The following is a 13,109-nucleotide window of genomic DNA, read 5'->3' on the forward strand; positions in this document are numbered from 1 at the left end:
AGAGGACAGCAGTGCCGTCTTGTGACAAGCTCTCTCATGTGGCTCTGCAAGCTTTGGGCCAAGGTCTTCTTCATTCAACAGGTGGATGTTTGACTGACTGCCATAAAGTCCTCTCCGATTTGCAAAAGTGGCAGATCCTCGTGGCCAAACTGCTGGCTCAGCAGAGCCACACCAGTTTCCAAGTGCCTTCCTGCTGCTCTTTTTCATGCGGTATCACGCTGCTCTCCTGCGAAGGGGAAGCCTGGGCTTGTGGTCACTATGCTGAGCTGGGAGGCGAGCGTCTGCCACAGGGTCACTGCCCGACTATGGGCAAGTCACCTTGTTTCTCTGTCATTTGGTTTTCCAGCTATAAAAGGGGGATAATAATAGTCCTGGGCTTTACAGGGGTGAACTGAGGATAACTTGCCAGCTCTTTAAGCAAGGTGTTTAGAGGGTAACTTCAAAGTAAAGGTAATAAACACAAAAATACAAGTCACCCTAGCAAAGCTCTGCCTGTACATTTATAGTGGCTTGGGAAAACCATTTATATTTGTTACATTTTTCTGACACAGTTCTTTACTTTCCTGCTGCAGACCTTCATGCAAAACAGGTTTTGTGCTGCTAACTGCAGCAGTCAGCAAGGGAGAAAAGGTTAAATAGCTCTTCTGATTTAGGGGAAAAAAATAAAGAGCCATGTTTGGAGCTACATCTTGAGGTGACACTTGCCTGGCACTGATTTTCGGTAGGTCCTACCAAAAATTACAGTATATGGGTGAAAACAACAGCAGAGTTCCCTTCAGAAGGAGATTGCTGGAGCTGGTCTTTCATACCCAAATGCATTGACACAAGTGGGATTTCCACAAGCCGGAGGAATGAAGCAGATCTCGGATGTGCTGATGCCCTGCTAGTACCCCCAGGCTACAGAGGAGGCCCCATGCAGGAAGCTGCCAGCTGAGACACCCCCCTTCAACGCCCAGAATTCAGCAGGTTGATCTGGGGCAGAGCAGGGCTGGGTGGAGGGGTCCAGGAGTTTCACTCAGTAGATGCGCAGTGCAAAGACGAGCATTGATACTCCCATCAGCATGGAGGGAGCTGGTATGGGAACAGGGTGCCCCAGGGTGACCCCAGGAGGATGCTGTGCCTGGGTTAATCTGACCTGCTCGCCGCCTGCTCACTGGTTTGTTCAGAGAGAGCTCAGGTTTGTCTGCTCTGCCCAGCGTCATGTGCTAGCTCGACACAAATTTAGTGCCTGAGCTAGATTCAAAGCAGGAAAGTTAATTCCTGCCTCCACAGCCTTAATGCAGCCCTTGTCCTGTTGGCTTCAGAGGAACCGCTCACCTCCGTCCGAGGCTGCTGGCACACGGGCTTGCGCTGCTGGGACGCTTGGTTTCGTGCCAGGCAGGCAAAACTTCAGATGCCGGGAGGGCAGCACCAGGGAGGGAGGAGAAGGTAGGGTAGCAGGGGCTCAGACTTGGCGTTGGTGTGCTCACTTAAAAGCAGAAGATGTCTCAGCGGAATTTGAAATTAGGAATAAATTACATCAAGGGGGATGGATTTGGAAGGACCTGGCTCTTGGCTCTGCAAGCCCTGGGTTCAGCCTGCTGAAGCTTAAAATAATCCAAATGTATGAGGTATTTTACACATCTTGTATGACTCCGCATGTTTGCATTCAAGCCCAGGGTCAGGAGCTCAAGGCTTGAGGCAGCATCCAGCTTGCACTGCTGACAAATGAAGCATTTGCTCTTCACCAGTGAGAATGTCAGATAAAAGTCTTTTTCATCTTTCTTTGTTTGTCCTTTTTTTTTTTTTTTTTTTTGGAAGTCCTAATGGGTCTCTTTAATGATGAAACCACTACTATATAATATGTATTTTTACATTTTAATTCCTTCCCCCCCCTCCCTTGGGATAATTTACAGCACAGTGTGGAATCTGAGACAGTTCAAGCTGTGCCAAAGGGCCTGGCAACAGGAAGAAATGCCAAGCCACTGAGATTTGGAACCATAATACAAGCTATAAAATTTAATTTCAGAAATGCAGCTACTGGGAACTGCTTTTAAATGCACGTTTTCCTTTCAGTGCATGAAATGATCCTGTGTCTTGATTGAGCTGTTAGAGTGGCTTGAAAGAGCACTCTGTAGAGTGAGGGATGGACAGAGCTCTTCAGAGATCTTTTGCTGCTTATTCACAGATATTCAAAATTAGAAGCTGTATGTTTATGAATGTTTATGTATTAAATCCTACAGGGTTGTGTGGAATAGGGCACGGTGGGTTATTTTCAGGAGCTTTGTGCCAGTCTACTTCACTGCTGCAGCCGTGAGTTGAGAGGACTCACCATAGGAACAGCACTGGCCACCTCCTTGCGGGAGGATGGAGATGTAAAGAAAGCTGCAGAAGGCAACTCTTGTGAGCAGATAGACAGCAAACTGTGGTGTTCAGCAGAAACCAAGGATAATGCCACCTTCTTCAAGGGAATGGGTAGCAAAAACATGTTTGGCCTCTGGTCTAGATATTTGACATGCATTACCATTGGGGTAACAGGGTCCTATGGGAAGAAGGGGAAAGGATAAGCCACAAAGATTCGTGAGGATGAGGGGTAACAGTTTTAAGCTGAAAGAGGGTAGATTTAGACTAGATATTAGGAAGAAATCCTTTACTGTGAGGGTGGTGAGGCACTGGCACAGGTTGCCCAGAGAAGCTGTGGATGCCCCGTCCCTGGAGGTGTTCAAGGCCAGGCTGGATGAGGCTTTGAGCAACCTGGGCTAGTGGGAGGTGTCCCTGCCCATGGCAGGGGGGTTGGAACTTGATGATCTCTTAGGTGCCTTCCAACCCAAACCATTCTGTGATTCTATGATTCTATGATTTCCTGAGACAAATACAAAGTGCAGAAATGGGATTGGGTTTGTGGGAAAAGGAGGGACAATGACATCCACAGCTCCACAAGAAGGTCCCCAAGGAGAAGGTACAAAAATTACGTTTTTGGAGCTGGAGATCCTACTCCATTGACTAAATACAGGTGGGGTCACAGTCACTGGTCTCACAGTCCCATTGCAGTCAGTATCTTGCCCTCCATTTGGAGACAGCATCTTTGAAAGGACAACTTATGTGCCAGAGACAGTCTGCTTTTGGGCTTTCTGCTGAAGGGCTGTTTTCTGTCATCTTTAAGAAGAAAAAGTCCTTTTGGGGATGGGGGGGGGAAATTACAAGGGAAAGTTTTGACTCCACCTGGTTAGGAACAGGGCTGAATCATCCCATTTCAGACATTTCACCAAACACAAATCTGCTAGGGAGGTTTACATTTCAGCCCCAAAGTGTAGTGACCTGCAGCCTTCCAGGATAAGATACCTCACTTTTGAAGGATATCTCATAGGGCTGGAAACCAATGGACACAAAAGTGGTTTGCAAAGTCATGGCAATGGGTTAACTCTTAAGAGGGTGGAAGGAGGATTTAATATTTGTGCTTTCATCATGCCTCCTGGAGAGCAAGTGCTCCAGCAGACAAGATGTCCCTCTTGTATGCTCTGTGTGCAGTCTTGGTGGTTACAGGTTGACACACAAAGGACCTCAGAGCAGAGAGTATCCACAGGCAACAGTTAGAAATGCATTAGTCCTTAGTCCTTGCATACTGCTTGCTGCAGTGAGCTAAGGCTTATCTTGAAACCAGTCCTGCCTGTGATGAGATATGTCTCTGCCCTTCCACCTGAATCTGGGTGTGCTCCTACGCTGTGCTGGAGCTGGGCCTTTCCGGTGTCTTCCATGCTCCATCCCAGCCCCGTGGGGCCGCAGCACCAGAGCCGTGTGGGGACTATGCTCCAGGGGCTGCCCTGGGGAGTGCTGGATGGACCCCCTAAATCCCATGTGGCCGTGGCCAAGTCCAGTGTGCACTGGCCCGTGCTGTAATGTCAGCATCCACTCTCTTATACCCAGATGTGTGGTGGGACCTCACGTTTTGGAAGCTCCCGATGCCACTAAGACAGACTTCATTACCCTGCAGTTTCAATTCTGCCAGCTTCTGGTGTTTGTTTCTATCCTGTTTCTGTCTGTAAATCCATTCCTAAAGGATCCAAAAATGAGATTTGTTTGGGTTTGCTATTTTATAGCCCCATAGTCCTTGTCTAATTATGGTACCCTATGACAATCTGGGACTGAATTTTTGATGAGCTACTCCAGTGCAGGTTTAGCACTGGGGCCATTAGAAGTTTCCTCCCGTAATTCATCCCAGTAGACCATCGTTCCTTTAAAAATGCATCCTTTCTCAGTGAGAGGTGTAAGAAGGCACTGCAATTTTCAATGGATATGGTTCTTCAGAATAGGTCATGTCTCAGGCTGCCCCACAGTATGGTTACGATGCATGACTGGTTTGTGTCTCCTGTGCTTGCAGAGAGGTTGTTTCACTTTAATTTCAGATGGCCACTAGCTGGTTAGGTCCTTTGCCAGTGGATGAGGGGTTTAAAAAAAAAAAAAAAGAAAAATTTTTTTAAAAAGAAAAAAAGTCAACAGACTTCATGTATCAGTGAGATTTTCTGATCTTTTTCCCCCCCCCTTCCACAATAGGACATCGTCAGAAAATAGATGAGCAGACAAAGCCTGGGAGCTTGTCCTTTTCAGAGCGCCTGAGTGAACTGGAGCAGTTGCGTCGTACAGCCATGAGGGTCAGCCCACACCACCCAGCCCCCACACCCAACCCACGAGCCTCCTTGAACCACACCACTGCTTTTAACCCTCAGCCTCAGAGTCAGATTCAGGGTAAGTACCTGAAATCCTCCCCCCCCGCTCGCCCACCTCCACCCCACCAGCCTGCAGAGCACAGGGGTTTGTGGGCGCTGCCCCCTCATCCCTCCCTCTCTTCTGGAATCTACTTGGCCGCCTTTAATGAGTGAGAGCCTTTAATGAGTGAAAGGAGGTGCTTCCTAACATGTCTGTATTTCTAAAGACTTGACAGATTTTAAGGGGTCCATACTGTCTTGTCTTCCTGGTGTCAGTACAGTCAACCTGGTGTCAGAGTTTGTCAACCTCACCTATGCTGGAGCTGTAACATCTTGAAAGCCGTTGTTTTCTTGCAAAGATACATTATGCAAGGCTTTTTTCTATGTGTAGGTGTATTTCCCGAGGGATATTTATCAGTTACATTGTGTGCTTGAATTAGACAGAAATACCGTCAATGCCTCGCTTTGATGTTTCCCAGGAAGGTGGCAGCAAAGAAAGCTTCTTCAAGCGATTTGTCCCCTGAAGACAACATTAATATGGGCAGGCTGGTTTGAGTGTATTTCTGTGGCTGGTGGTTATCCAGTGGGTTTTGTTCAAAGAAAAACTTTCAAAATGATGACTCAGGAGTCTGACTTTCTCTGAGGCTCAGGCTCAGATGATGCCAATGAAACCAAGTCATCTAGCCTGACATCTTATCTGCTACCACAAGAGTTGAGTCTGTCCCTGCTAAAACCAACTCCATCCTTGGGATCAGCTGGAACTGGGTGCACGGTGATTCAGGCTAGTACACCATCAGCTCATACGTGGTTTTGCAAAATGTGTGTCAAAACACAGGTTCATAGTGAGATGCACTGAAGAGGAGAGTAAGGGACAGTATTAGTTTTAGCAAGCTCTGTTCCTCATGGAGTTTTCCCCTCTTCTTCCAGACAGAATGAAATGGCTTTAGTCAAGGCGCTCTGCTGGGGGCTTGGGGAGAAATAGTTACCACGAATCAGAATAAGGGTTTCTTTGGCATTTGTTTTTAAAACCTGCTCTTTGTTGCACATAGAAGGGGTTATTCCAAATGCTTGTTACATCCTTTTATTCCCTGGGCTAGGAAGGCCTTTGGCTTAGTGAAATCTACTGCAAATCTGCCGTTGACTACGCTGTGAGCAGGAGCAGGCATTTTTGAGAAGCATGGGAAATAAATCAACACATTGTTATGTGCCGTACTGTAGAAAGAGGCGGGCAAAAAGACAGTTGGAAGGACCACCCAGCTCCTTCCATCCCTGGAGACGTGCCAGGTCAGCTCAGGCAAAGGATCCAATCCTGCACCTCTCCCAACCCCTGGCAGTCCCCTCACTTAGTTTTCTGATTCTCAGAGCAAAACCATGTGCGTTTCTCCTGTGCACAGCTCCGTTCCTATAAAAGAAAACACACATATTATTATGGCTACTCAGCAGGCAGCGGCTACAGGAGTGGCGGTATCAGTTGCAGGCTTGCATTCTTCAGCTTCTTGGGAACACTATATGCTTAGCAGAGTATCGGGTTTAACGTTGAGTATCCCTCTTCCCTTGTTCCCTGTGAAAGTCTCTCACTTATACGACTTTAGAGCCATAGGCTTTTCACACTCAGACAGGGATTCAGCTGCTCTCTCCAGAAATAGTTTTAGTACCTTGCCCTGCATTGCTCTTTGCAAACAAGATTTTAATGTGTTTCACCTGTGGATGTAGCTCAGAAAATGGTAGCAAGTGAACTGCTAATTACACCTCATTGATACCCTCCTCTTCAACTATCGGGCTGCTTTCTCCTGGTTCCCCGTTCCCTCTGCCTCCAAAATGTGTGTGTTATCCATTGAGCAACTTGTTGAGGCTTGCAGTCGCTACCAGTGAAATAAGCCCCAAACCGAAGCCTCCCTCATTTGGGACTGTGTCTGCTGCAGATACCTTTTAATTTCTAGGGCTTGTCTTTTCAGGGTCACGCTGTCACAGCAGGGGAATAGGGCTAGGGTGGAAACAAGCTTCAGCATCATCATTTTTTCCTCACTGTTCAAAGGATGATTTTTTTCGGGCTGATGTCCAAAAAAATGTTTTCATTTTTATATTTTTTAATCAAAAGCGCTGCATTTCAGAATGTAGGCCCCCCAAAACAAAACACTTCTGACCATCTCCATAGCATTACTATGCCTATGTGTACATCTTTGCATCCTGAAACACTTCTGTTGAAGCTCTCTTACTGAGAACAGAGTGCTTTTTATGCAGGTGTAAAATAAGGCATAATATCCCATACATTGCTAACTTCCAAGTAGTACCATAAACTTTGCTTTAGCTCACACCAGTGTGAATCACAGGCTACTCCTCTATTCATCCAAGTCCAATTATCTTTTTTTAAAAAACAAAACTAACTCAAAATAGACATCTCAGACTAGTTCTTAGATTTAAAGGGGCAGGTTGCCATGCCACTAAACCACTGTTTATTTGTTGAGGTTTTAATCTATAAAAGGATTGAGGTTAATTTTAACTTCCTATTTTACCAAGTCTTGAATTTGAGCATAAAGCTACCTGTGTCATGGATACAAGTCCAAGCAAGTTAAGAGACCATAAATTGCTATAATCGAGTTTTATGCTTCTTTCATATCACAGGAGGGAGAAAGTACACCTGTTCATTTAAAAGATCTAACCATAGCCAATTCACAGACCAAAGGGGAACAGAAGGGGAGAAAAAGCTTCCACCACATCACACATGGTTTAACTTGAAAGATTACTTTGTGCCAGTACCAAGTATATAATGTCAAAGGGTTTGACCTACACGCTCAGAGTAATGAAATCCAGTTAAATCTCCAAACCTGGCCAGTGCTTCAACCTTAACTCACCCCTTCCTTCGGAGGGGAAACAAAAATGTGAGCTGTGCTGGGGTATTGTTAAGGAAAGTTTAGGTGAGATTATTGATGAACATTTAAGTCTTTATGTATTATAACTCTATCTATCTATATGTTGTGGTTGAGTTTCTTCTAACACCCACCTGAACCAGATAGTAAATAGGTAGTTACTGATTTTACAGTGGTTAATGTTAGCCAGAGTAGGTAGATCTGTAGTTCAAGAGTTTTACATAAATGCAGATTTACATGGTTCCTTTACAGTATCATTTTTTTCAGGGCAAATAGAAATATTTTAAGTGTGTAAATCATATGACCAAGAAGGTATTCTTTTGGAGACATTAATGTTGAGTTAATAAATTGCATAAATAAATTTCTAACTAGCGAGTTTAAGAATATCATCCAAAAACACATGCAATAAAGTAACTTCATTTTTTTGTTAAATTAGCCCAAACAGTGTTTCCAACCGGTGATTTATTAATTGCCCATAGGTTAAAAAAATAAATAAAATAAAGCTATTTCTCCTGTCTAGGGAAAACAAATAATCACTGTAATCACTTAAAGCTACATGCTTCTGGTTCTTTTTATGGTTTTATAGCCTTAAAAATACCTGAGTTTGCTTGCTCCCTTTTTTTTTGCATTGTTTTTTTTAAATTTTGTAAGATTATATGTTAAGTTTCAGCTGGGACCACATTTTTAAGACCAAGACTAACATCCCTGGAAACAAGAGGCTGTAATAAAATTGCTGACAGATCTTTAAGTGAAGCAGCAGAGTTAGCACCGATAGCAATGCAAGAGAGATTATTTAAAAGATCAGCTCTTTGAATCAGCAAGAAACATAATGACTGAGAGATTATTTTGTTACAAGCCTGCCTTTTGTCTTCCTCCAGGTGCAATACGCTTTGTTTAAGAGACATTTCAAGGTCCCTGCTATCGTAATCTCATTCCACCAAAAACAGCCCAAGTTTATCAGGGTTCCCATGAACCAGTGAAACACAGGAGTGGAGTCAAGGGCAGCGTTTAAGCCCGGGGAATTAAAATGGCTTTGTTCCTACTATGGCTGTATACTGCCCTGATTTTTAATATTTCCACTTTTAAATCTGCTTGATAGGCTGTAGGTTAATAGACTTAGAAATGTTCACAGGGCAGCGTTGCAGAGTGGGCTGTGGTGGGGCTGTCATTCTGCCTCCGCTTTTTGCAGCTGCAAAAGGCAGTTTTTAGGCGCTTCTGAGAATCCAGATTGATGTGCTCGTAATTCCCTGCCAAAACATATAAACAGACTCTCAAGATTCAGGACTCGCCAACTCCTTCCGTTGTGCAATACTCTAAATGCCGATATTTTTACGTTCTTTTTGGACACATCTGCGTCTCCCTGTCTTTCCTTAACCCGGCGCGCTTGTAGAGCGAGTACATAATGCTTTAATGGCGTATCATCCCGTTTCCACTTGATTAACCACCTGACCTCTCCATCCCAAAATACACTCCCCGGCATGTTGAGCAAGTGCTGCCTGCACTTGGCACCCATCCTATCGGCGTCACTCCTGTCTCCCCCCAGCCGCCAGAGTAGTGGGGGGTGAGTCGCGCCAGCCCGACAGCAGGCAGCACGGGCAGCGTGGGCAGCGCAGGCAGCGTGGGCAGCACAGGAGCTGGCAGCGGGTGCATCATTTCCAATCAGTGCAGCTGGGGCTGCCAAGCTCCCCGGCCCCAGCGCTTCTTCTGGATGTGTGGGAGCCCTCCTCCCCAGCCCTGGAGTACAGTTTCTCCACTGCAAGCCAGGTCGCTAATGTTTTGCTAGCAGCCAGGGGAGATCCCCTTTGACGGAGCTCCCTTCTATTGCCCGTCTCCTGGGGTGGGTGGCCAACGTGCCGAATGCGCGCTGGGAGCCCACTCCAGCTGAGGGGGAGAGATGCTCTTTCTCCTTTCTCCTCCTTTCAAGGCCAGTAGCCACCACATAGCTCCTGCGTGGGGAAAAAGGAAGGACGTGAAGCCATCCCAGTGGCATGGACCCAGAGCTTGAGTGCCACAGCCACCAGGAGGTTGCAGGAAGTTTATTGAAATTGTGATGTTTTCCCAAAATATTTTGCAAACCAAATCTGTTTAGCTGGAAGTGTTCCAACTTGCTGTATCAAAAAGGGCATTTTATAGGGGGAAATTTCTTTTTACTGGAAGTACAGTATGTTTCTTTGATTTGCAGTTATTACTCAGCAGATAATACTTTTATATAATGCCATGAGTAATGCCTCAGTTTTTCTTTTTAAGGGGTACGGTATCATTAGCAGCAGACTCTCCCTGCTGTCTATTTATCATGTCATAAACGAGCTTGCATCCAAAGAGATGAGCACATGAGCATGTGAACTGGATTAGCATAAGCAAAACAATTCTTCTTGCACTCAGTCTAATAGCAGTCCACTCTGGGGAAAAATCTTTCCTTTTTCACACCCCCTTCTAACAAATGTATATAAACCTCCTGTTTAAGGGTGTCTGAATCCATCCTGTAGCTCTGCTGGCACAGGTGCTCCTGTTTTTGTCCAGAGTTACTTGTGTCAACCAAATTGGAGCATGTCTTACAAAGTTTGCTCTAAAGCATAAACTAAAAGGGAGTATCAGAAATGTGACTCTTGCGATCTGCAAAAGCACAAAAGTAAGTTGTGTAGCATTTCTGGCCAAGTAAGACTTCTTATTCTGCTGTGAAACTAACACCCTCCATATTTGTATCTTGGAGAATGTTTGTGAGGTTATAGTATATACAGAATATATTATATAGACTAGAAAATATCAGTCTTGTAAAGATATACACAAGATGTGCGTAATATAACTAAATAACCTGCAGCTTCATAGTGTCCATTTTTTCTTGGCTCCAGCTCTCAACATTGTTTTTCACTCAGTCATTTCATCCCACGTGGAAATAGGGTCCCTACGGCAAGAGGCTTGTCATCCATTTGATTTGTAAAGTCCGTAACACCATTTGGATCCTCTCCAAATACTAATTTTGACAGGGATAAAATTTTGTTACCATCACACGTTATCACTTTGCTTATCTGCAGGGGTGGTTGTGCTGTGACACACGAGAGGGGTGGTGATACCCAGCAGTAGCCCAGGAATGAGAGCAGCCCTGAGGAATTCCCTCTGTCTAGTGTTAGATCTCTCCTCTCTTCCCTCCTTCCCTGCCAGGAGTGTGCCACCGGTTTTGCCATTTTGAGATATCATAGGTGGGACACTGTATTAATAGCAGTATAGATAGTTTTAGAAAAATCTCCTCTGAGGTCCAGATGAAGTAATGGTCATCCAGTGTTCAAGAAAAATTAATTCAAGTAGCAGCGGTGCAAAGATGGGATGTTAGTATGATAAGAGTAATAAAGACCTTACTTTAAAAAAGAAGTTATCAGAGCTGGTTTTATTCAGCGTGCGGAAACAGAGGCTGAGAAGGAAGGTAATTACAGTCATAAACACAGCAGAGAGGTTCAACACCGGGGAGGGAGGAGAACCATTTTCAGTGAAGGACAGTGTTGGCTCAAGAACAAGTGGTTATTCTGTAAACTGACCATCAATTAATTTAGGCTGGAAATAAGAAGATGGTTCCTAGGTATCAGAGCAGCCCTGGCAACCTTCCAGGGGGCTATTAGAGTCATCAAGACGTAATTTAAGATGGATCTTGTGATGTTATGTAAGGGCAGAACACAAGATTTGGCTGGGCTGCAGGGCACACGAGATGCTCCCAGGGCCCAAATTTTCTTCCATTCAAATAATTCTCTGCACCTGTGGCTTCACCGAGGTGAAACAAGGAATATTTCTTTCTCCAGGACAGGCCAGGAGGAGGCTCAGGGATCTTCTCAACTCTTTGCTCTGTTGGATCTCAGTGACAAGATAAAACCTCTGTCTGCAAACTCCTGGTGCACTCCTTACTCCCACTTGGAGCCCCAGGTCTACAGCGGTTCTCTGTACAAATCCCACCTGAGACGCAAGCTCAGCCGCCTCTCCAGCACTTGTGCTGGAGACCTTGCCCTTTGCCTGCTAAGGGGAAGGCTTTTCCCATTTGAGGGTGGCAGGAATCCGTCCTGCCACCCCCTCCGTGTACCTCGAGGATTCATCCCCTTCAGCCACAGATTTGTGCCTCCTCCATCTGTTCCCACTCAGGGCATAGTGAGGTGAGGAAGCCAGTTCCTCAACACCTGCCCGCGTTGCAGGCAGCACACCCAGCTCCGGGGCATAAGCCTTGCTCAAGAGCCTCCCGTGCCTCCTCACATTCAGCTCTAGAAAAAAAAAGGGCTTGAAATTATTTAGTTTTTTCATCAACTTAAGGCACTAATGGAAAGACTTATGTAATGGTGTTTAATCCAGAAGATTTCCAAGTGTCGATATATTTAAGATACCAATCTTCATATTCCAATTGCTTGGCACTTCCTGATGTTAAAAAAGCAGTAGATAAGGCAACAAATATGTTCTCAGTCCCTGAGCAACATCTCCACTTACACAAATTTTCCTTTTGTTTTTGTTTTTTTTTTTCTTTTGTCCTCTGTGTGGAGCATTCTAAAAGATGACTTTAACTGAAGAAAAAGAAATCTTGGTTTTAAAGCAGCAATTGAGGAGCTTAGAGCCCTGTGTTTTATTCCAAGTTTTGTCAAAGTCATTCTGTATATCTTTCGGCAAGCCATTCAGAGCTTGATTTTTAACAAAGTATTGAGGAAAACTCAGCGCGCCAGAAAGACACATTAGCAGTATTTTTTGACAGTGCCCAAACATCTAAGCCCCAGAGAAATCAGTGACAGCTCCAGAGACACCTTTGGAAATCCCTCTAGATGAATCTTTAGGCACCTATAAAATTTGTCAGCTTGTGTCCAGACACAGTTTTATTTTTCATTAATCAGTCCACGTCTCTTACCACACGATAACAACATCGAGCTGATGGATACTGCTAAGACAAAAAGAGCTTGCAGGTAGGGACAAGTATCACCCTTTCTGTTTTTAACTTGCATGGCGATCCTCTCTGTTTTGTTTTGTTTTCTCATCTTCGGCTCAGTATGCCAAAGCCCGTTCTCCTTCATGTCATTGCAAAAGTGGATCTGCTCTATGATCCAATGTCGGAATCTTGTGCCTGCATTAATGCTGTCAGCCTAGTGTTAGTGCTCTTGGCGGTCACTGTGATCACCAGAGAAAATACTGAAGTACTCAGGTTCACTTCTTACTCCTTTAGCTCTCTCGTGGTACAGCAGTGCTGGAGTCAGCCCTCCGAGGTGGAGCCTCTGCCTGCTCTTCTCTCCTCCTCGTTTCTGGGGCAACTGAGAAGGCTCAGCATCTTTCAGGATGGCAGCTTAAATGCACTGTACCTCAGGGGGCATCTCTATCTGCTGTTGAGATTAGCTGGGTCACTGGGCTCTCTTACTTCTCCATGGGAAACACCTTATCCTGGCTCACCACCTCTCTTGTCTGGCACTAAATCTCACCCGTGGCATTGGTGTGCTAGACATGTCAAAGGAAAATATCTCTGCCTGCCCCAAGGCAGGTGCTCCCACCGTCCCAGACTTTGGATGGCAACGCGGTGGCCCTGTGTTTGATAGCATTTCAGCATTTGAGG

The 13,109-nt window shown here is 45.3% G+C and overlaps 1 protein-coding gene across 1 annotated transcript in view; it reads left to right on the plus strand.

Annotated features, from left to right (window-relative positions):
* The window catches only part of RUNX1 (runt-related transcription factor 1), a gene marked incomplete at its 5' end in the record, with an annotated part of 68,827 nt that overhangs the window by 33,256 nt on the left and 22,462 nt on the right, over positions 1 to 13,109 (plus strand). Inside the window, one exon of the mRNA XM_010079952.1 lies at positions 4,531 to 4,722. Within this exon, the coding sequence (XP_010078254.1) occupies positions 4,531 to 4,722 (192 nt within the window). The remainder of the gene's footprint in view (positions 1 to 4,530; positions 4,723 to 13,109) is intronic.

This window comes from Pterocles gutturalis, unplaced genomic scaffold (assembly GCF_000699245.1).
Source record: "Pterocles gutturalis isolate BGI_N339 unplaced genomic scaffold, ASM69924v1 scaffold36439, whole genome shotgun sequence".
NCBI lineage: Eukaryota > Metazoa > Chordata > Aves > Pterocliformes > Pteroclidae > Pterocles > Pterocles gutturalis.